Below are 24,307 nucleotides of genomic sequence, written 5' to 3'. Positions count from 1 at the left end.
TGTTTTCTATATGTCAAAGACATGCAGGTTAGGCAAATTAGAGACACTAAACTACCCCTAGGTATGACTGTGTGTGAGTGTGCTTGTCTGCGTGTCTGCCCTGCGATGGACTGGCGACCTGTCCAGGGTGTTTCCCACCTTTTGCCCTATGAGCGCTGGGATAGGCTCCAGCACCCCCGCGACCCTAATCAGGATAAGCGCCTTAGATAGTGAACGAGAGTGAGTGATTTCTAAAATACTTCAGTTCATCATAAGAAATGTTTTTCTTCAATATCAGTACATGATTGTTGCTAGGGCTGCCACTAACAACTATTTTTCTATCAATTAATCTTTCGACTAATTGAGGCATTTTCTAAAGGCTGTCCTTAGGCCACGGGGAAAAAGTCAGCAGTGGACTAACATAACAAATGTCATCACTATGTACTTGTTCTTAAAATACCTCTGTACTATGTGAAATATGTAGTACAGTAATACAGTTAAGAGGACGGTAATAACTGCCATGCAGTTGCCACACCAGTGCTTTACCTTTTACAGAAGGATTTATACTGAAATTTTAAGAGAAACTAATATACCATGATATATACCGTTAGTGATATATACCGTTAGCGATATATACCTGTGGCTCGCGAGCAGGGAATCTCAAAGTTGTGGTATGGATGGCATGAAAGCACCTGTGGAGGGATTTCATGACAATCTGTTCTTCACTCCTGATCAACTTATTAAAGTGTTTAAGGACAAATTGGTTTATGTCTTTATCTGTGCATCTGTTTTATGGCTGTGTTTGTGTTTGTGACTGAACCCTGCTGACATGCTGTCTCAATGGAAGACCACAGAGAACACCTGTCAGCTCTGCCCAGTCAGCTCCGCCCAGTCAGATCCATCCAGTTCGACCCTATCATTCACAGACAGCCTGAACCATTCATCCACACAAAACCATTTCAAAGATTTCACTGTCATTTTATTTTCATATTTTTTCAGCATTTCTTTAGGGAAATGAATTACATATTTCTTTTAATTTCAAAAATTAAATTACAGTAAGTACATTAATCTGCAGAAAACATCACATATACATCAAATTACATACATAATCTGATCTGCACTGTTTTATGATGCACAGGGAAAATCCTACTGTAAAACCTGTACTACAAATCATTTAGAGTACAAAGCCTATGGTAAAACCTGTACTACAAATCATTTAGAGTACAAAGCCTACGGTAAAACCTGTACTACAAATCATTTAGAGTACAAAGCCTACGGTAAAACCTGTACTACAAATCATTTAGAGTACAAAGCCTTAGAAGTGGCAGCAGGCAGGGAGTAGGGATGGTTCAAAGAGACAATTTCAGTTCATTAAAACTGAGGATAATCATTTAAAACTCTCTCTCTCTCTCTCTTTTTCTCTCTCTGTCATCTCACACACACACACACACTCACACACACACACACAGTGATACATGAGATCCTGCTGCTTTAAGTGCATTTATGTTTAAATCATATTTAATTTAGACCCATAATCTCCTCCCCCTCCACCCACGCTGCAGTCTTCACACCCCCGACCCCGTTGCTCAGGAGACTGGGTCCTCTGGACCTTGACTACGCTGCTCTGAGCAGCCTACACACATATGAGTGAGTTTGGGGAGGTGAAGAGGGAGTAACGGCAGCAGTTATCAGACTGCTCCTCTGAGGGTCACACGTCACTGGCTTCTCATATTGATACCTCATATTCTCTTGTGTCCTGAGAAATCAAAAATAAAATTTAAACTGATATTACCTCACTCTTAAATATACCTCCTTAAACAGACTAACTTACAATAAAATTAGGTTTCAGGTTTATTAAATTAATAAAGCATATAAAAAACAACAGCAGCATATATATATATATATATATATATATATATATATATATATATATATATATATATATATATAAAATATAATATAATACTAACAATACTACTCCTACTAATAATTACAGTACATGCTGGTCTTAATAATTTTAGGATTACTTTATAATCTTACCCCTCCTGTCTCATACAAAGGATTGTCAAACTCTGTCTCCACGGTGATTTGGCTGTAGGGGTGAGGGTACATCAAAGGCAGGCGCAAGTTGGAGTGATAACGGCACCTGAGATAAGAATACTGGAGACTATAATTCACCAATCACAATCCACGGCTATGGTCATGTTGTCTATGATTCACCAATCACAGTCCACAGCTGTGGTAATGTGCCCAAAGAAGAGGTACTGACCTGGTCATGTAGATATAGGCTCCTCCCAGCAGGACTGAAAGAAGAAGAACTAAGATAAATATGGTGATGGCCATACTACCACCATCCAGAGATGAATCTCCCGCTGCCTCTGCAACTAGCAGCACAGGGTAAAGAAGAGAGAAAAAAGGAGAGAGTGGAGAAAGGGAAATATATGTTAAAATATCAAAAATATGAACATGACCGTGAGACTGGAAAATTTGTTTTCTTAAAGCATTTCACCACCACTGTACTACACAGTGAAACCACTTGCCCTCTCTATAGAGCCTTAGACCTGTGGGCTGTGTTCATATATGTATAGAATACAGACTAGAGCCTTAGACCTGTGGGCTGTGTTCATATATGTATAGAATACAGACTAGAGCCTTAGACCTGTGGGCTGTGTTCATATATGTATAGAATACAGACTAGAGCCTTAGACCTGTGGGCTGTGTTCATATATGTATAGAATACAGAATAGAGCCTTAGACCTGTGGGCTGTGTTCATATATGTATAGAATACAGAATAGAGCCTTAGACCTGTGGGCTGTGTTCATATATGTATAGAATACAGAATAGAGCCTTAGACCTGTGGGATCTGTGTTCACGTATGTATGTTCTTCTTCTGCATTTTCTCCTTTTTCACCCAGTCTGGATGGACATTAGCATTCACCTCATTCTCCATCATCACAACACCCATGTGGGCCAGGGAAGACTCTTTTCATCAGATCACACAGGACTTCTACAGGAAACTGTGACATCTACAGCGGTTCACACTACCCAGGTCCATCCAGCGCTAATCTGGTGCCATATCCAATCCCACCCACAAACACCACCAGTTTCCTTTATGTATGTGCCCGGTCAACCCAGAAGCACCAGAGAGACCTGGACTCAAACCCAGGACTCCGCGGCAGCGAGCTAATATCTTTTCACTGCACCACGTGAGTGCTCTAGGTGAATGTTCTTTATGAATGTGATCGTGTATATTACTTCCATATCAACTAACCAGCAATCAACCAACCAATCAACAACCAATCAACCAACCAAACAACCGGGCAGCCTGAACCCAAAGACAGACTTACCTGCCAAGGCATGGTTGCCGAAGCAGTCATGGTTAGCTGTAAGAAACCATTCATTAGTTGTTTTGAATTTCTCAGGATCAGTGCTGATAAAAGATTCTGAAGTCCTCCAAAATATGTTTTAGAGTAAATTCTGGCCACACCTTTGCAGAGAGGTAATGGCCCACTCCAATAAGAAGGGTTTCCCATGATACACTTGATGGCAGCCTCTCCTATGAGCTCATAGCCTTGGTAACATGCGAAGGTGAGAGATTCTCCAGGCAGATAAAGCCTCTTTGACAGGATTTGGTAACCATTATCTGAGAGACCAGGATTCTCACAGGAGACAGACTCTTCCGCTGTTGCAGAGAAAGAGAGAAGGAGAGAGAGAGAAAGAGAGAGAGAGAGAAAGAGACAGAGAGAAGGAGAGAGAGAGAAGGAGAGAGAGAGAAGGGGGATGAGAGGAGAAGCATAATGTGAATACTATGATTACTGTGACATTTCATAAATACTGTAGGTCTTTACCACAGTGTGTTTATAAACTCTGACCACTACAGCGCTTCAGTTTGAACTCTGATTCTTTAAAGGTTGGTAATGTACAGCGCTTCAGTTTGAACTCTGATTCTTTAAAGGTTGGTAATGTACAGCGCTTCAGTTTGAACTCTGATTCTTTAAAGGTTGGTAATGTACAGCGCTTCAGTTTGAACTCTGATTCTTTAAAGGTTGGTAATGTACAGCGCTTCAGTTTGAACTCTGATTCTTTAAAGGTTGGTAATGAACAGCGCTTCAGTTTGAACTCTGATTCTTTAAAGGTTGGTAATGTACAGTGCTTCAGTTTGAACTCTGATTCTTTGCCGTTTTCCTGTCGTCTTGATTAAATCTTTTTTTTTTTTTAATTTTTTCTTTAAGTTTTTTCATGTTTATCGTTTTTAAATTTAGAACATGTCGCTGCAGGTTGGTTAGTCAGTTCAGTGACTGCTGCCATCTTACAAAACCAAAGCTGAAATGCCGACTGTTAGATACTTGGACTTGCTGAAGTGAAAGGAAAAAGACTATTCCGTGTCTATCAGAGGAAAAAATAGAATCAAAAGAGAGTATCAAAGATTCCTATGGCCATTGCCTTTCTGAGGAACGTAGCTGAAGAGCTGATGGAATCAGAGTTAGACACACTGAATAGGAGGTCACCCACAGACGCAGTGTGGCAGGCGTGACGTCCACACTGGGGTTCCTGGCTCTCGACCATAGCATGTCAGAGTGGCGCCGCCCTGCAGGATGAAGCCTGGACTGCAGGTATACTGGATTGTGGTCCCCACCAGGAGTTTGGGGTCAGACAGAGTGCGGGTGGAGTGCTCCACATGTCCTGGGTCTGAACAGTACATTACTGCGAGAGAAGAGAGAAACACAGCAAACACAAAACCAAACTTCATCTCTACCACAAATATGCAACTAAAGCAATGCCCTAATACAAAGACACACACACACACATACACACAACCAAAATGACTCCTACCACACACACGCGCACACGCGCACACGCACACACACACAAACACACACACATACATGCACACACACACAACCAAAATGACTCCTACCACACACACTCACACACACACAACCAAAATGACTCCTACCACACACACACACACACACACAACCAAAATGACTCCTACCACACACACACACACACAACCAAAATGACTCCTACCACACACACACACAACCAAAATGACTCCTACCACACACACACACACACAACCAAAATGACTCCGACCACACACACACACACACACAACCAAAATGACTCCTACCACACACACTCACACACACACAACCAAAATGACTCCGACCACACACACACACATACACAACCAAAATGACTCCTACCACACACACACACACACACAACCAAAATGACTCCTACCACACACACACACACAACCAAAATGACTCCGACCACACACACACACATACACAACCAAAATGACTCCTACCACACACACACAACCAAAATGACTCCTACCACACACACACACACACACACAACCAAAATGACTCCTACCACACACACTCACACACACACAACCAAAATGACTCCTACCACACACACACACACACACACAACCAAAATGACTCCTACCACACACACACACACACACACAACCAAAATGACTCCTACCACACGCACACACACAACCAAAATGACTCCTACCACACACACACACACACACAACCAAAATGACTCCTATCACACACACACACACACAAAACCAAAATGACTCCTACCACACACACACACACACACACAAAACCAAAATGACTCCTAACACACACACGTGCGCGCGCACACACATACACACACACAACCAAAATGACTCCTAACACACACACACACGCGCGCGCACACACACATACACACACACAACCAAAATGACTCCTAACACACACACACACACACACACACACACACACAACCAAAATGACTCCTTCCTCACACACGCACACACACACACCCCCGCAAGGACTCTCCTGCCAAACACACACACACACACACACACACACAACCAAAATGACCCCTACCTTACAAACACACACACACACACCCGCAAGGACTTTCCTGCCAAACACACACATACACACACAAAGAACCAAAATTACTCTCCCCCCCCCCCCCCACCCACACACACTCACACACACAGACACACACACACACACACACACACACACACAACCTAAACAACTCCTACCACATACACACACAAAAACACACACACACACACACACACACACAGAATCAAAACTGAATCCCCACCACACTCACACACACACACACACAACCTAAACAACTCCTACCACACACACACACAAAAAAACACACACACACACAGAATCAAAACTGAATCCCCACCACACTCACACACACACACACACACACACACACACAACCTAAACAACTCCTACCACACACACACACAAAAAAAACACACACACACACAGAATCAAAACTGAATCCCCACCACACTCACACACACACACACACACACACACACACAACCTAAACAACTCCTACCACACACACACACAAAAACACACACACACACACAGAATCAAAACTGAATCCCCACCACACTCACACACACACACACACACACACACACACACACACAACCTAAACAACTCCTACCACACTCACACACACACCCCTGAGCTCTTCTGATGGGACTGACTTTTCTCACAGAAGGGCGGCTGTGTGCTCCAGTTTAGATCCAGCTGACAGGTCAGAGTCTCTCTTCCCACCAGGTCGTATCCTGGGTCACACTGGTAGGTGATGTGAGTCCCCCGGACCAGGGCGGTGTGCGATGGGCTCTTCCAGCCATTCTGGATCTCGGGCAGGTCTGGGCATGAGTCGTTACGGGAAACCTCTGACACAAGGAGCCCAGACAGAAAGTCAAGCTCTTAACACTCTTAACACACAGTTTAATCTGCACTGCTGGCCATACTGTGAGTTCCTAAAGTGTAAAATTATACGATTATTATAAATTATAAGCCCTTTGCTCTTTTCTAATGTGTAAACGAAAAACAAGAGAGACGGAGAGACAGAGAGACGATAAGACAGACAGAGAGAGAGAGAGAAAGAGAGAGGAGAGTGGGACAGAGAGTGAGACAGACAGAGAGAGAGAGGGAGAGAGGGAGCGAGAGAGAGGAGAGTGAGACAGAGAGTGAGACAGACAGAGAGAGAGAGAGAGGGAGAGAGAGAGGGAGCGAGAGAGAGGAGAGTGAGACAGACAGAGAGAGAGAGAGAGGAGAGACAGAGAAAGAGAGAGAGAGAGGAGAGAGACAGAGAAAGAGAGAGAGAGAGGAGAGAGACAGAGAAAGAGAGAGAGAGAGAGCGAGAGAGAGGAGAGTGAGACAGAGAGTGAGACAGACAGAGAGAGAGAGAGAGAGAGGAGAGACAGAGAAAGAGAGAGAGAGGAGAGAGACAGAGAAAGAGAGAGAGCGAGAGAGAGGAGAGTGAGACAGAGAGTGAGACAGACAGAGAGAGAGAGAGAGAGAGAGAGAGAGAGGGGAGACAGAGAAAGACAGAGAGAGGAGAGAGACAGAGAAAGAGAGAGAGAGAGAGAGAGAGAGAGAGGGGAGAGAGACAGAGAAAGAGAGAGAGAGGAGAGACAGAGAAAGAGAGAGAGAGGAGAGAGACAGAGAAAGAGAGAGAGAGAGAGAGGAGAGTGAGACAGACAGAGAGAGAGAGAGAGAGAGAGGAGAGACAGAGAAAGAGAGAGAGAGCGAGAGAGAGGAGAGTGAAACAGAGAGTGAGACAGACAGAGAGAGAGAGAGAGAGAGAGGAGAGACAGAGAAAGAGAGAGAGAGAGAGAGAGACAGAGAAAGAGAGAGAGAGAGATAGAGAGAGAGAGGAGAGAGAGACAGAGAAAGAGAGAGAGAGATAGAGAGGAGAGACAGAGACAGAGACAGAGAAAGAGAGAGAGAGATAGAGAGGAGAGACAGAGAAAGAGAAAGAGAGAGAGAGAGGAGAGAGAGAGAGAGAGAGAGAGAGGAGAGAGAGCGAGAGAGAGAGAGAGAGAGAGAGAGAGAGAGAGAGAGTCTCTGGTGGTTGGAGTGAGGCAGATAAAAAGTGAGTGAATGAGGACAAAGAGGCTGTGAAAGTCAGAAGTGTAAGACATCTGATGCAGAGAAAGGCAACACTGTGGAGGAAGAGGAGACACAGAGGAGTAAAAAGAACAACATGTTATATTATTATTATTATTATTATTATTATTATTATTATGATTATCATTATTATTATTTGTAGTAGTAGTTATAGTAGTATTAACAAGTCAACACCATTAGTGCTACTACTAATAATGATAACTATTATACAGGTCATGTTTTGTTAAGACGTGTTTTGTAAGGACAGATTTTTGCTGCATGGTTCTCTCTCTTTCATATCTGTGGGTCTGTCTGTGCCCCTGTTCCCTGGATCGTTTTCATATTAGTTGGTTTGCCTGTGTCCCCGCTCCCTGTCTGTTTCCTCACCCATGTAGTTGATAATGAAGCCCTCTCCCTTGCCAAAGACCAGTCCAGCTGGGTCAGAGTGGAATGTGATAGTCAGGTCAGGGCTGGAGGAGTAGAGTTTAAATGGGCTGGTGCCTCCCAAGTACTGGCCAAGAATACGCGTAGTAACTTCATCACCATCCAGAATAGTCACCATATCACTGTTACTAAGGTTCAGTCTGTGGAGAGTGGGTTATTGAGAGAGTGAGTGGGAGAGAAAGAAGGAGAGAGAGTGAGTTTTAGGTAGACAGGGCAAGGGCAAGAGAGGGAGACAGACAGAGAGAGAGAGGACAGAGAGAGAGAGCAAGAAAGAGAAATGAAAGAGTGATGCCTCAAAATGCAGGATAAAGAAGTCACTGTTTTGAGCAGCACTGTGTGTTTATTGCCTGCATCATGTCAGAGAGCAGAGAATTGAACGGATTCAGAGATTCAGAGAGAGGGAACTCACAGCTGCACATCCAGCAGGATGCGCTTCTCCTCACCAACGTGGATCCTCCAGCTGCAATCCTCACCCTCACCGTACCACTCCGGCCAGTTTGGAGACAAAATCACTCCACTCGGCCCAGACAGATTCCCTCCACAGAGTGCTGAGAACAAGCAAATGCCAAACACTGAGTGCTAGGAGGTGATGATAGTCCCCATGGAAAAAAAATTGACGTTTACTATATGTATAGTGGAAGTCATAATTATATATGTTGTAGGTAAAACTGATTTTTAAATTCTGTGAGTTCAAAATATAAAAAAACAGACAGACAATCATGTATGTCAGCATGTCTGTCAACATGGCAAAGTGCTGTCAGCAGACATCAGAAATAAGAGACTTCACAAACGCTCCATCTGAAAGGAGCTGGTGAGTGAAACTGAACAAACATGTTTTTGATGGTTCACAGTGACAGGTCTGAGCAGTCAACAAAGACCCAACAGTAAATCCTATTAATAATCCTATAAACAATCCTATAAATAATCCTATAAATAATCCTATTAATAATCCTATAAACAATCCTATAAATAATCCTATAAACAATCCTATAAATAATCCTATAAATAATCCTATTAATAATCCTACAAATAAAGTCTAATGGTGACTTGGAGAGGGCTGGGGTAATGGCTTCATCCTACACCATCTGCTGGACACTGAACTGAGAAAATGCTGGAAAACACAGGAAAGCTCAACTGCTGAAGGATAAACATAAAGAAATCCAGCTAAACTTCATCAGAACCTGCCCACCCAATCTGAAATCCTGAGAAAATGTTCTGTGCACTAATGGAAAACATTATAGCTTTCTGGCAATTGAGTTCAGTGCTACAGGTTACTGTAAATATTACAGACCACTGTTAATATTATAGATCATTGTTATATTATGGGTCACCATTTACGACTATGTTTATCAGTGACCCAGTGAATCTTTCAAGGAAAAGAACATTATCATCAAACAGACCTAGTTTGGACCTGCTGCAGGCCAAAATATTCATTTCTGGTTGTGAAGGCAAAATCAAGCATGAATTTTACATAATCTGTGTGTTATCTGTGTGGAATTAAGAGTACCTTTACACAGTGGTTCTGTGTCATTCCAGTAGGGGTCTCGTGTGTTGATACATTCTATCACAGGTGGGCCCTGCTCCAGAGAATGGCCTGGCTCACAGCTGAACTGCACCACCGTCCCCACACTGTAGGTCTGATCCGTGGTGCTGAAGTTCCCATTCTGAATGTATGGCTCATAGCAATGACCCTTCTCGAAAGCTGTGCATGAACAGAAAGGTATGGAGAGGCTCACGAGAGTGCATTAGCTGCTGAGAGTAATATTTTCTGAATGGTAATCGATTATAACATTTTTTGAGTAGTATGCGAGGACTGTTACCTTCATAGCGGATACTGAATCCAGTGTTCTGACTGGTGGGAAGATCCGTAATAAACTGGACCCTTACTGCTGGGCCCTCACTAATCACACCCTCAAATGGGATTGGACCCCCACGACCGGAGTCAAACAGGACAACAGAACCTGCATCCAGACCGCTCCATAAAACCAGCCTGGGCAAAAGGAGGGGGAAAATCTGTTATACCCCTTTAAAGACACCCAGTATGAGCACTGAGACCTCTCCGCAGGTCACTCACACAGACCTGTCTGAGAGTCCCAAAGTCATTCTCTCCAGATGGAGATGCAGCCTCTGACCAGCAGGAGCCTCCAGAGACCATGAGCAGCTGCGATCTTGGGTAACGTTAAGGCCAGGATGAGGCGAGGGAGACAGAATCCTGCCCACCGTGGCATTCTTCACTGATCCTCCACAGAGAGCTAAACAGCCATAAATAACCAAAGAGCAAATACAGACTCTGACACATAATCAAAAAAGTATCATAATACTCACTGAAAGACACACTTTGAATGTAATTTTGATCATTTTTCAGTTTGTTGTAGAAATTCTGCATCCATGTTTGGGTAATTTTCTCAGGATCTCAAGCTCTTTTTTCTCAAGCTCTGACTTCCTCCCTGACCGATGTCCTCCAGTTTACTACCAGCCTCCAGCCTCTCACCTCGGCAGCTGGGCTCTCTGTCACTCCACACAGGCAGAGAGGCGTTGAGGCAGGTGACGAAGGACGCCCCCTGCAGGTGGTAACCCATGTGGCAGTGGAAGTGGGCTGTGCCACCGGGGTGCAGGTCCAGTACAGACACCTCCCCAAAATGAGGGCGACGAGGCAGCGCGCAGCTCAGACGAAATACTAGAGAGGATATAAGCGTTGTGTTTGGGAGACTGCCGCAGGACAAAACAGGTCAGACAGAAAAGGACTGGGCCAAAGAGATGAATGCCTCAAGGACTTTCACTCGTAACATCTCAAATATGCAGATTTTTTTTTTGCCAGCTCGTTTTTAAGCAAGGTTTGAAATAACATTGTGTCTGACTTAATAAAGAATACCCCCCCCCCCCACACACACACAGAATAACCTAACTGTGAGCGAATGGACTCAAAGCAAGTTATACACTGCTTTGTACTGCCTAAGTCACATAAACATATGAAATCATTAATACATAGTGAACAGGCTGTAGTGTATGCGGGTCAGGTGTGACTCAGGTCTGAGTCAGGTGTGGGTCAGGTGTGACTCAGGTCTGAGTCAGGTGTGGGTCGGGTAAACTCACTCTGGTAGTGCAGCTGGAATGTGCCCACCCCACCCTCCGGAGATGAGCGATAGAAAACAGATATGGTGTTAGTTGGACTGCGGATCACCTGACCCTCCACCAGAAGTGTATGATTGGCCAGCACAAGCAAGGCTCCACCCTCATCAATCCCTCGTATTGATAGCTGTTCGCCCTCAGATAGGTTCACACTTTTGACCTATGGTGAGCAAAGTGGCATCAAAGACTGTTCTCCAGCACTAACACAGCACTAATGTTCACAGATCTTTTGTCTTCTGTTGCTTTTATGCAATATTCTATCAATTAGTCCAACTACCAGGACCAGCCAGAGGGGCGTGGCTTCTCCCTGTTAAGCCCCTCCCACCATTTCTTTTTATTTCAGCGTAAGGCAGTATTTCCTTACTACTTATCAGGGAAAAGCTGAGATGCTTCACCAAGACCTACCTAAATGGCATTAACATTATTGGTACAAGACCATTACACACACACACACACACACACACACACGGTTTCCCTCCTAGCAGGACCTTGGCTGGGGATTACAGCGGTAATTGGGGATTACATGGTGGATGTGAGGAATACGTGGAGAAACAACATTGTAGACACTGGATTACTGTTAGCTGGCAGGCTGCAGGTGGGCATTGCCATGGAGACACAGCAGCATTGCTGGGCTTCTGTTAATTAACATCTGTCTGTGTGGGACCTGCGCTAGGGGAGTGCTTTTCTGGTGGTTCAAGTGCCGGTAATGAGAGCAGTATTGTACCAACAGGGAGCACTAGAGATCAGCATAAACCCAGCTGTCAAACGGTGCTGCCAGCGGTGATCCATGATTCTCAAATCGAATTTGTCTCAGCCTAGGAATCAGAACAACCTTAAACTCAGGTCAAATTACCAGATGATGTTACACAAAACGTATCTTAATTTTCAAAGCTCTTAATCAAAGTGGATGCCCTACATGGGAGTTTGAATTTCTAGGCAGAGCATCCACTCTCGCTGTCATTAATATGATGTGTTGTAAAACATATCTTTCCGTATGGCTAAGAGCTCCCACACGCTCCTAGCCTTGATAAATATAAGTAAAGAAGGATTTGAAAAAGGACGTGTAAGTGTCATAGCAGTGATACAGTATAACTGAGAGTGTTAGAACAGGCATAACTCACACGTTCCAGATTAACCAGACACTCAACCTATCATAAAAAATCACATCAAACAAAAATGTATAGTGGAAGTATGATCTTCAGGAAACTCGTTTTTTGGAGGAGAAAAATCACTATACTGGAAAACTGAGAATAGGCTAGTACACTGCATGGCCAAAAAAAGTCGCCATTTGGATTTGGAGCCTCTGGAAGCAGTGTTATGATCTGGGGTTGACTCTGGAAGCAGTGTTATGATCTGGGGTTGATTCTGGAGGCAGTGTTATGATCTGGGGTTGACTCTGGAAGCAGTGTTATGATCTGGGGTTGACTCTGGAAGCAGTGTTATGATCTGGGGTTGACTCTGGAGGCAGTGTTATGATCTGGGGATGACTCTGGAAGCAGTGTTATGATCTGGGGTTGATTCTGGAGGCAGTGTTATGATCTGGGGTTGACTCTGGAAGCAGTGTTATGATCTGGGGTTGACCCTGGAAGCAGTGTTATGATCTGGGGTTGACTCTGGAGGCAGTGATATGATCTGGGGTTGACTCTGGAGGCAGTATTATGATCTGGGGTTGACTCTGGAAGCAGTGTTATGATCTGGGGTTGACTCTGGAAGCAGTGTTATGATCTGGGGTTGACTCTGGAAGCAGTGTTATGAGCTGGGGTTGACTCTGGAGGCAGTATTATGATCTGGGGTTGACTCTGGAAGCAGTGTTATGATCTGGGGTTGACCCTGGAAGCAGTGTTATGATCTGGGGTTGACTCTGGAAGCAGTGTTATGATCTGGGGTTGACTCTGGAAGCAGTGTTATGATCTGGGGTTGACTCTGGAAGCAGTGTTATGATCTGGGGTTGACTCTGGAGGCAGTGTTATGATCTGGGGTTGACTCTGGAAGCAGTGTTATGATCTGGGGTTGACCCTGGAAGCAGTGTTATGATCTGGGGTTGACTCTGGAGGCAGTGATATGATCTGGGGTTGACTCTGGAGGCAGTATTATGATCTGGGGTTGACTCTGGAAGCAGTGTTATGATCTGGGGTTGACTCTGGAAGCAGTGTTATGATCTGGGGTTGACTCTGGAAGCAGTGTTATGATCTGGGGTTGACTCTGGAGGCAGTGTTATGATCTGGGGTTGACTCTGGAAGCAGTGTTATGATCTGGGGTTGACCCTGGAAGCAGTGTTATGATCTGGGATTGACTCTGGAAGCAGTGTTATGATCTGGGGTTGACTCTGGAAGCAGTGTTATGATCTGGGGTTGACTCTGGAAGCAGTGTTATGAGCTGGGGTTGACTCTGGAAGCAGTGTTATGATCTGGGGTTGACTCTGGAAGCAGTGTTATGATCTGGGGTTGACTCTGGAAGCAGTGTTATGATCTGGGGTTGACTCTGGAAGCAGTGTTATGATCTGGGGTTGACTCTGGAGGCAGTGTTATGATCTGGGGTTGACTCTGGAAGCAGTGTTATGATCTGGGGTTGACTCTGGAGGCAGTGTTATGATCTGGGGTTGACTCTGGAGGCAGTGTTATGATCTGGGGTTGACTCTGGAGGCAGTGTTATGATCTGGGGTTGACTCTGGAGGCAGTGTTATGATCTGGGGTTGACTCTGGAGGCAGTGTTATGATCTGGGGTTGACTCTGGAGGCAGTGTTATGATCTGGGGTTGACTCTGGAGGCAGTGTTATGATCTGGGGCTGCTTCAGTTGGTCAGGTCTACGCTCAGCAACGTTAAGTGGCAATAAAATGAAGCCAGCTGAGCCCCTGAATGTACTGAACGACCAGCTTATCCCATCAATGGATTTCTCTTTCCAATGGATTTCTCCTTCCTTCGCGTCACGGGTATATTCCAAGACGACAATACCAAGATTCAAGAGCCCAAACTGTGAGAGAGTGGTTCAGGGAGCATGAGGAATCATTTTCACACATGAATTGGCCACCACAGAGTCCTGACCTTAACCCCACTGAAAGTCTTTGGGATGTGCTGGAGAAGACTTTACAGAGTGGTTCGACTCTACCGTCGTCAACAAGATCTCAGCCAAAAATGAATGCAGCTCCGGACGGAAATAAATGTTGTGACGTTGCCTGAGGTCGTCAAAACAATGTCATGGTGAATGCGCACCGCAATCAAAGCTAAAGGTGGTCCAAAGAAATATTATAGTGTCTGCGATTTTTTTTTGGCCAGGCAGTGTACAACTCTTCTCAGCTACAAGAGCGATTTTAACCACAACATAATTACCAGAGCTCTCCCTTCACAACAACTGGGGCGTTACCATTGTTAGTAAAGAATTTTAAAATCTGAAAGTAACTGAATTTGCAGGGGATATATAATTTAGAGGGCTTTTGTAAATGTAAGACAGAAAACTTTAATGTGTACCTGTAGTTCCACTCCATAACCCGTGTATACAGTCACTGAGTATGTACACTGTAGGTAAGCACCATCTGGTAGCGGTGGATCATCTGATGAATCGATGTAGCCCTCTGGGCCAGAGAAACTGACCATGCAATTCGTTGTAGCTGCAGAGATGTGGGGCATTCAACATTTTAATCTTTAATCTACACAAGTTGCTTATTGGCTAATGTCTGTAGCACTTAGGACTGAGGGGACATTCGAAAATGCTTAAGATGAAAACAGTTGAACGTGGTTTAACATGCCAAAACAACGACCTAGGACTACCAAATATCTCTCAGACCTCACTAGTAACACTCTCTTCTGTCAAGAGTGTGAATTTGTAATCTATAGATAAAACAGGAAGTTATACATTAAGCTTTTTCATAATTTAAATGTAAGGACATGGCTAAGTGTGGCTTAATGTACCAAAAGAATGGCCTATGAATGCCAAATTTCACTCACACTTTACTGGTCATAAATCTTCTCTACAGCCAAAAGGCTGACGCTGTAATCTAAAGACAGAGCATTTAAGCTTAGCGTTTGAGAAATATAGGAATAGCCTGGAGAAACCTAATCTACCAAAAAAACAAAGGGTAAGGACACCAAATCTCTTTCACACCTTTCTCCTTACAAACAACCATTTACTTTCAAAAGAATGACACAGAAGCACAAAGACAAAGCAGTAAGTTTGACACTAAATGTTTTCCATTCTGTAGTATGTATAGTTCACCTGTATATAAGATGCCAAGTCAAACTTTTCCCTCTTTGTTTGAGAACACTTTCTGTTTGGTAGTTCATTTTCAAGAGTCTGATTTACAATGACCTTTTCAGTTGTCAACACTGTCCTGTTATTTTAGAGATACCAAGAACACATATACCATCCTATTGCCGTTATTAATCCTGTCAAAATGCACATTGCTGTCATCTACTGTCCTTCAGGTCAGTAACTTAGGGAACTATGCTGAAGAACTGGACATGCTGCTGGCATCCATTCTAGAAGATGGCATCCACTCAATCCTCTGGAACACCAACATCATCCTGCTGACTCCCCCCCCCCCCCCCCCCAAACTCAGCCACACATTCACAATGCACACATAAGGCAACAAACTGGACCTCATCCTGACATATAAGCATATCACTAACAACCCACCTGCTGTTCCTTTACACATATCAGATCACGGTCTCTCGCCCCTTCCTCTCCTACAGTGTCCTCTCCCCGTTTCCCTCCGCCACAACCGATGCTCCCTCTCTGTCCTACCCGCTCCTGCTCTGTACTTTCCTCCATCCTTCCCTTTCCCAAACAGTGTTCCTCACTCAATGCGAACACCACCAGAGACATACATTGCTCCACCCTTACGTAATACTTCGACAGCTCCTGTCCACTCACATCCATACTGCCATGCACGGCTCCCTTGCATCCCTGGTTTTCCAGGGCTCTCCACAGCCAAAGAACAAAGCTCATGAGGGCTGAGAGGAGATGGTGTAATTGATGTGTGTGTGCACTAATTGTAAGTCCAGGATTTTCTGTGAGGGAATGGCACTTGGTGATTCCACCACTGAGGAGCAGGAAGTCAAATACTGGGCTCTTCTCATGCGTGGTTCCTCAATGGTCCCATGAGTTACCCAATTCCACTGAATCTGCAGACTTTCCTCACAGCCTTTAATAGGACTCTCTTCTGCAAAACTCTTACCTGCACAGCTATGAACTAAACCACTCCCTTACACTTCACCCCTACCTACTGACTGGCAGCTCAAAAGACCTATGTTCCACTGTGTTACTTGTCTCTGTTTGATGTATATTTCATAGCACTGACTTATAAATACTCTCTGCTGATGCTCAAGCTGTCCTGTGTCCATTTACTTTTTATGATGTAGATTTCCAGACACTCTAAGGTGGCTATTACCCAGCACTGACTTTTGAGATTTCCCAAGGCAGACTCTAGCTTTAGATTATGGTGCAACAGACCCATCCACAGTGAGCTCCTTAACAGCTCCATGCTTGGATTGTATTTTGCCTCACTTGTAAATCACTTTGGATAAAACATCTGCTAAATGAATGAATGTAAATATAAAAGAATTTTTTTAAGCTATAATGAAAAATTTATCCTGTAGTAAGATGGAGCAGGGAAATCAAAAGAACACCTGTCATTTTGGTTCCGAAATAGAACTTTTATTTTGACATCTTTCGAGTGGTGACTTGTTAACGTGTCTATGAACGTTAAATCTTTGTGAGTGTCCAGTCGGCTTAATCCACCTTATTGAAACTCACTTCATTTTTGGTCAGGGTGACAAAGTGCAGTCTTCTTTGCTTTTAGGTGGCATAAGTATATTTGATAAGAAACATAATAACAAACATATTTGTCAAATTCTTCAAAGTAAAAACAAATTGCTCCTAGGGGAAAGTTTTATTGGAGGTCCTATGTGGAGGACGTAGATTATAAAAGGACGTAACTTTTACCTCAGAAGTACTATTTTTTCTATAAAGCCAGAGTAATTTATTTCAAAATATTGAACAACATATTAACTGTGAACGATACCATCTCCATATATGTAGATCTTGACATCCACCTTTTGTGTATGTGCTGGTGAAACTACAGAGACTATAAGCTCCTAACATATGATGTCACTTTATTCATTTTATATGGTAAATTATTGAAACAAAATTTTTAAAGTCCCTGCCTACTCTCCCACTTTTTTAAAGTTAAAAAAAATTCCTTCCTCAGATTTTGCAAAAATGTGATAGATTCTAAAATTGTTATGAAAATGCCCCTGAAGACCAATGACAGGTAACCATGTTGGGCAATGACAGGTGTGTCTATGTGTTATTCCATTTTTTTAAACATCAGTATTGTAATATCAAGACATGTTTACCAAGACCTCATGTTCACTGGGATGTGTACTCAGTCTTATTTGTAGTTACTCAAGGGCTGAGTGTTCTTTTCCCTGACACTGTTTTGCACATTATTGTTCAATGAGTCATTATTTTACGAATATAAAAATAAATAAATAAATTGTAAATGTACTCCCATTTCCATTGTTTCAACATACAGATCATGTATGGCATTGCTGTTGAATAGCATGGCATGTCACTCTTAAGAAGATGTCAAAATAAAAGTCCCATTTTGAACAAAAACAGCTTGATGTAAAATTTACTGCTGCGCCTTTAGATTACAGCTTCATCCCTTTGGCAATGGAGAGTGTTTATGACCTTTAAGGAGTAAGAGACAGTTGGTGTCCTTAGGTTGATGTTTTAGTACACTGTGCTACATTACATTTAATATAAATATTATTGTGTTTTTTCTTGGATTATGATTTCCTTCTTTTTGTAATCTATAGTATTTATGACAAGTTAAGTGTGTGAAAAACTTGGCTTTCCTAAGTTGTTGTTTTGGTGTTGTACAATGTCCCTGAGAAGGTTGTTCTTTTATAAAACAGGGACAGGAATGAAGCCTTTGCATACCAGGGCTTGCTGCGCCTGAATCAGGTCTTGTGTCTGAAGTGGTGTGAATGAGAGGAGTGATTGAGTGAATACTGTAAGTTGAAGAGCTGGTAGGAGCCTCAGTGTCAGGGGATGGTGTGTTGGAGGACTGAGGCTCTGTGACCCTCTCAGCAGGAGGTGATGTGGTTGGGTGTGGAGCTCTGCTGCGGGCAGAGAGCACTTTCCTAAGAAGCTCTGGCTCGGGGGAGAAGACTGCAGCCTCCAGGCCTTTCCCCAGCCTGGGCAGCAGGTCAGCAGGCACGGCAGTGGGAAACATCACACCCTTCTGGGCCAACAGCTGGTCCCTTTGAGCAAGAACTGACTGTAAGAAATCCTGTCCTGCAGAGGCTGGTCCTCTAGAGCTCTCTCTCGCAGATCCCCCTGGTGCAGGAGTTTGCAGCCGAGGAGCAGATGGATTCACATCATCTGGTGAAAAAAAGAGAGAACCATTGTAAGTGAGGGAGTAATTTTGAATAGGTTTTGATTTTGTTTCTGATGTTTCGGCTGAGAGTGGACTCTCATGGTTTCTCCTTTGTAATGAGAGACCATAATGCAATCTGCATGAGCACATAATTACACAGATAAATCATGTGAAGCACGAGCCTTTGAGAGGATTCTGAAAGATTCTGGAATTGGAGAACATTTAGAGAAAGAAGTTGTATTGAACTTGAGAGGGGCAGAGTCCAGATACCTCTTCTCAGCAGGGTGCAGTCATATTTATGACGTATGTGTGAACCCTGCCATGTGCCTCATTTTCAGAGCACGGAGGAATGGAACGGAACACAAACTGAATATGTAGGAAAATGCATGCACACTGCAGTTCACGGGTAATGATAAGTAAGTTAAATATGAGTGAAAGAAATTGGAGGAGGTAACAACCATGTCTCCTCTTCCTGCCGCTTCAGCCATTCAACGTTCAGTGTCGCCAGTCTTCTGATCACTGGTCTGATCACACCAGTCATAGAATTATCTTTGTTTCTGCTCCTTTCTTCAGGTCTCGACCTGCTTTCAGTTATACCCCTACTGTTTCAGTTATACTTGGCAAAGTCTTGCCCTTGTAAAGATTAAGCCCTGTCACTCTGACTCTTGGTAATCAGAAGCAACAGAAGGTAAATACTGCCAGTCAGAGACTGTGTGTGTGTGTGTGTGCACATGTGTGTGCGTGTGTGTGCATGCCCACGTGTGATTTGTATCACACCATTACACAGTGTCTGATACAGGAACAGATTGATTTGCCGCATTATATGATGCTGATGTCAGTCTCATCTAAGGACATTACACTCTCTTAATCTCAAATGTTTCACTTAAGGACATTACACTCTGACTCTGAAATGCTTAAGGAAAACATTCTAAAACTTAACATAAAAGAACAAAGGTTAAAATGTCTCGAAATAGTTAAAAACACAAAAGAATATTTGAAAGCGGCTTGGTGATCCTTTGCAAAATAGTCTACTTGTTTTGGCAAAACACAGCTGTCAGTCCGTCATCACTGTCATCACTGTTATGAGTCTGTCATCACTGTCATATCTGTCATCACTGTTATGAGTCTGTCATCACCGTAATATACTGCACACGGAACACACTTCTTAGTTAGGGACCATTTGTTTTTATTGTATATGATGTACCTGTGTACAGAACTACGGGTGCTGAGTAGGGACAGACCAGACTGCAGCTATGGGAGGTGAAGCGCTATATGAACTAGTGCGATTAAACACGACAACATGCTACGTCTCCCCTCCTCAGCAAAGGAAACATCTTAACACATAAATCTAAATACTTAGTCTGCACTGTTAGTGGTTCTTGAAATCAAAAGACATAAACAGTCACTGAACTTTACATTATGCAATTTCACACACAATAACTAGGAAGGAGTGTTTACTAGCATATCACTTCCTCAGTGTTTATATAAGTAATCAAGCATAAATCAGTTATAGAGTCAGTCTATCAGGAGGCTTCACTATTCTGGCCAGCCTAGTAGTAAGCTGTTCGACTGGCCGGACTCAAGTGGGGCTTGTAGCTTTTTCTCAGTTGGCGGACCTGATGGTTCAGTCCATAGTTCATCACATACCCAGTGGTGTGGACGGTTGGTGGCTACAGTGCTTTTGTGGAGGTGTGAACTGTTGCAGCGGTATTCCTTGTTTCCACAGTCCACCACATAGAACAGCACAGCACTGTGTGGTTTAACTACAACTCCAGGGGCCCATTTGTAGTTGCCAGGATACAGTTGCATTCTAACCTCATCTCCAGGCTTAAGGGCAACACGAGGCGTACCCGCTCTCTTGCAGTCATATTTCGCTTTTCCATGGCATGGTATCGAATCGACTCAGCTCGACTCTACTTGCTTTTTGGTACCTGGTTGGTTTTCCACTGCAGTTGGTACCCCCTCTATGTAGCTGGAGACGCTGCTAGAAACTGTCGTGGCGTCATCATGTCACATGACTGTCTGCAACGAGGACCTGCAACTTTGGAATTTCACACTAAACATTAGAAAGAGAAGCTAAATAATTCTGTTTGGCTACCAAGCTATGTTACATACTTGTTCAGCTCACATTTATTATCCCTTCTGGTGACTTTAGCTCGCTTTGTGGGTAACCGAAGTGTTTGTTTGGTGCTTTACCCCAGAGCCTCTTCACAGTTTGTACTGCATTCTCTGCTTCACCGTTCGAGTGTGGCGTGCGTGGTGAAGATGTCTTGTGTGAAATACCATAACTCTTACAGAAGTCCTCGATTTCCTCTGAGGAGTACTGCGGACCACTGTCTGTCCGTAGAGTGGCGGGAATACCATGTGTGCTGAACTAAGCTTTCAGGGTCTCTATGGTGGTGCGACTGCACATGTCTTTCAGTTTGTCTACTTGAACGAATTTTGAGTAGTAATCCACTAGTAGGATGTACTGTTTGCCTTCAAACTCAAACAGATCGGATGCCACTTCTTCAAACGGTAGCTCTGGTATTTCTGGCTTGAGTGGTTGTCTGGGCAGCTTATTTTAAAAATCAGCACTTGCTGCAGTTTCTGACTATTTCTTCAATTTCTGCATTCATACCTGGCCACATATACATACCTGGTATAGCACTTCACAGGCTCACTGTTTGCTCTTCACCATCCCTAAGCGAGACTGGTGTATAAGCCCTAGCTTGTCCTCTCGCGTAGTGGTGGGTACTACCATACGTAGACCTTTGTAGACAACTCCATCGAATAAAACAAGTTGGATTCTTGAGTCCCAATATGGCTGAACAGGAATGGGAATTTCCCGTCTGTGTTCTGGCCAGCCATGCTGAATTGTCTGTTGGAGACAGCTTAGCTCTTCTTTTGTGTGCTCCTGCAGTTCTGTGTACTTCTGGTCGTTTCCTTATTCGGAGCAGACACTTCTGATAGTTGTGAATCTTCCTCTCTGACAATTTTTATCTGTTTCTGTGACATTTCAAACTGCTGAGGGATTTCTATAGCTTTAGGTAGCGTCAGGTCCTCACCTTTATCCAGTAGTCTTTGTTGGACCTGCTTTTCTCTTACTCCCATGATTACGGCATTAATCAACATATTGTCTGGTTCCATGTACTCACAATCCATGGGTGTGAGTCTCAAATCCTTTACAAAGTTATCAAAACTTTCACTTTGCCTTTGTTTCCTTTGTTTGAAACAATGCCTGGCAATTTGCTTTAAAAGGATCCTTTTCCTCACCATCAGCAAAGTCTAATGTCTTGTAGATTTCTCTACCTTGTTCGCTGATCCACATGCCTGGATAACCTGCCTGATGTTTGGCCAATAGCCCAGAGAGAGGACCGTTGAAGATGAACGTGATGTGATATTTATCAGGAGCATCCCAGTCGATCTTGGGGTGTTCAGATTGCAAGGATTTCATCATTACTCATTTTTCTGTTCTTGACAGACTTCTGACACCATGTAATATCTTGCACATGGAACACACTTCGTCAGAACTATGGGTGCTGAGTAGGGACAGAACAGACTGCAGCTATGGAAGGTGAAGTACTATATGAACTAGTGTGAGTGAACACAACAATATGTTACAATCACTGCCATTACTATCATCACTGTTATCAGTCTGTCATCATTACTATCACGGCCATCCGTGTTCTCTCAGTCATCACTGTCCTCGCTCTGTGTCATGTGAGGATCTAAACAATGTAATACACAGGCTTGCACATTTATAGTTGTTCTTCTGAGCTAGTGCAGTCTGACAGCAGGGCCAGCCCAAGCCTTTCTGGGCTGGCCCTGCTGGCCCCCGCCCCCCCCCCCCCCCCCGCCTTTTTCTCATCTTCGGTTTTCTTCTTCTTTCTTTTCTCTGCTTCAGAAGGATATGTCTTTTTTGCAACATTATGCTTGTGCTGCTTTTTCCATCGACGCAGAGGAGAGGACTGCAACCTAATGTCAGTCTGACTGACTGTGCTTGCGTCAAAATGCAGTTAACGTCTGTTACACACATGCGCATGAATGTGACACCAGCTCTGAAAGAGGCAGCAGGAACTGATTAAACCAGTAGTATTAGCCTAGCCAGCCCGTTAACATAATGTTGCATTTAGATATATTGTGTCATTTCATGATTACCAATGACACAATATATCACACAAAAAAAAACATTTCAAGTTCACTTGTGTTACATTTCAGGCACTCTTGGGGGCCCTCTGGTGGACACAGGGGTTCTAAGCAGGCACACAGTTTGCTTATGCGTTGGGCCGGCCCTGTCTGACAGAGTAAACTGCAAGTCCTCCCTACTCCTCACTTGTTTAAAATAACACAGATTAGACAAAGCCAACACAATCGGACCCCAAAACTCCAGCAATGCTCACAGCGGTGCTACTTCCTACTTGTTTATCTCCTTTCTCCCACAGACATTAGTGGTGACTTGGAAGCATCAGTTTTACACAGGATTCATCTATTAGTACATCACTTCCTGCTGTCAAGATGATTTAATACGGGGCTTGACTCTCTGAACCTCAACGGCTAAAGCCATGAAAAAGACGACCTTGTGTCAAATGTCACACTTAAGACAAATAAACATTTTTGCCAATTAAACATGGTTTGTGTTTAGCACATCCCTTTTCCCTGACTGCCGCACACCTAAAACAGAACAAAGAATATGCAGGCATCTATCCACAATCAGAGATCAGCCCCAAAGTACAGAGCAATTACTGAGGCCAAAGCCCTCTCCGCCTCTCTCCACTGCACTGCCAGGGAAAGCTCTGATTGAGAAACTAATCCTCTGTCATCATCTCAAGGCTCTTTCTCTCCCTCTTATCCCCCCCCCCCCCCCCGCTTATTCCCTCCTCGCTGACTCTCTCAGATTATGACTCAGACTATTTTCCTGTCAACAGAAAATAGTACAAACGCAGTCAGATAAACGTCCCACAACAAACGTCCAACAACAAATGTCCAATCTATTAAACATCCAGCAGTGACTTATGGGAGGAGCCAGAGAAAATGAGCAGAAAAAGTGACCAGAACCTAAAAATATGCTTCTTAAAACTTGGAACAATTCTTGTTCAACATAATCCATTCTCACTGAACACAGCCTGTTCCAATTCAAACTGACGGGAAGGAGAGGAGTGTTCATATCACACCATAAACTGCCAAAGGAAAGAGCAGAACAGATCTGAAACAGAACAGACCCTGTCTGCTCGCCATAGATGTTTAAATGTGCAATGGCTGCTGTCACATTCTCTTTGTCTGATGTGGATCAGATCTGAAAACTGTCTGAACAGAAGGGAAGCATTCACTGTTAATAGTGACTACAAAAGGCGTCTAGAAAAAAACTCAGTGTTGTCTTTGATTGCCAAGTGGCTGAAAGCGCCCAATTCTTATGCTACTTCAACTATCAA

General features: G+C 43.7%; 1 protein-coding gene across 1 annotated transcript; it reads right to left on the bottom strand.

Moving 5' to 3' along the window:
* Positions 1–1,705: 1,705 nt before the first annotated feature.
* sez6l (seizure related 6 homolog (mouse)-like) lies at positions 1,706–21,989 on the bottom strand. The gene is made up of 17 exons (XM_030768137.1): positions 21,809–21,989; positions 18,464–18,901; positions 14,983–15,122; positions 11,482–11,677; positions 10,880–11,065; positions 10,469–10,640; positions 10,209–10,378; positions 9,896–10,090; positions 8,798–8,936; positions 8,332–8,528; positions 6,531–6,725; positions 4,493–4,684; positions 3,468–3,662; positions 3,328–3,363; positions 2,249–2,363; positions 2,020–2,125; positions 1,706–1,735 (listed from the first exon to the last, which is right to left on the bottom strand). The coding sequence occupies exons 1-17, from the start codon at positions 21,987–21,989 to the stop codon at positions 1,706–1,708; spliced, it is 2,883 nt and encodes a 960-aa protein (XP_030623997.1).
* Positions 21,990–24,307: the final 2,318 nt, after the last annotated feature.

Source organism: Chanos chanos, chromosome 3, assembly GCF_902362185.1.
Source record: "Chanos chanos chromosome 3, fChaCha1.1, whole genome shotgun sequence".
In the NCBI taxonomy this organism is placed as follows: domain Eukaryota; kingdom Metazoa; phylum Chordata; class Actinopteri; order Gonorynchiformes; family Chanidae; genus Chanos; species Chanos chanos.
Note: the sequence above shows the minus strand (reverse complement) of the source record. Positions and strands in the feature narration are given on the sequence as shown.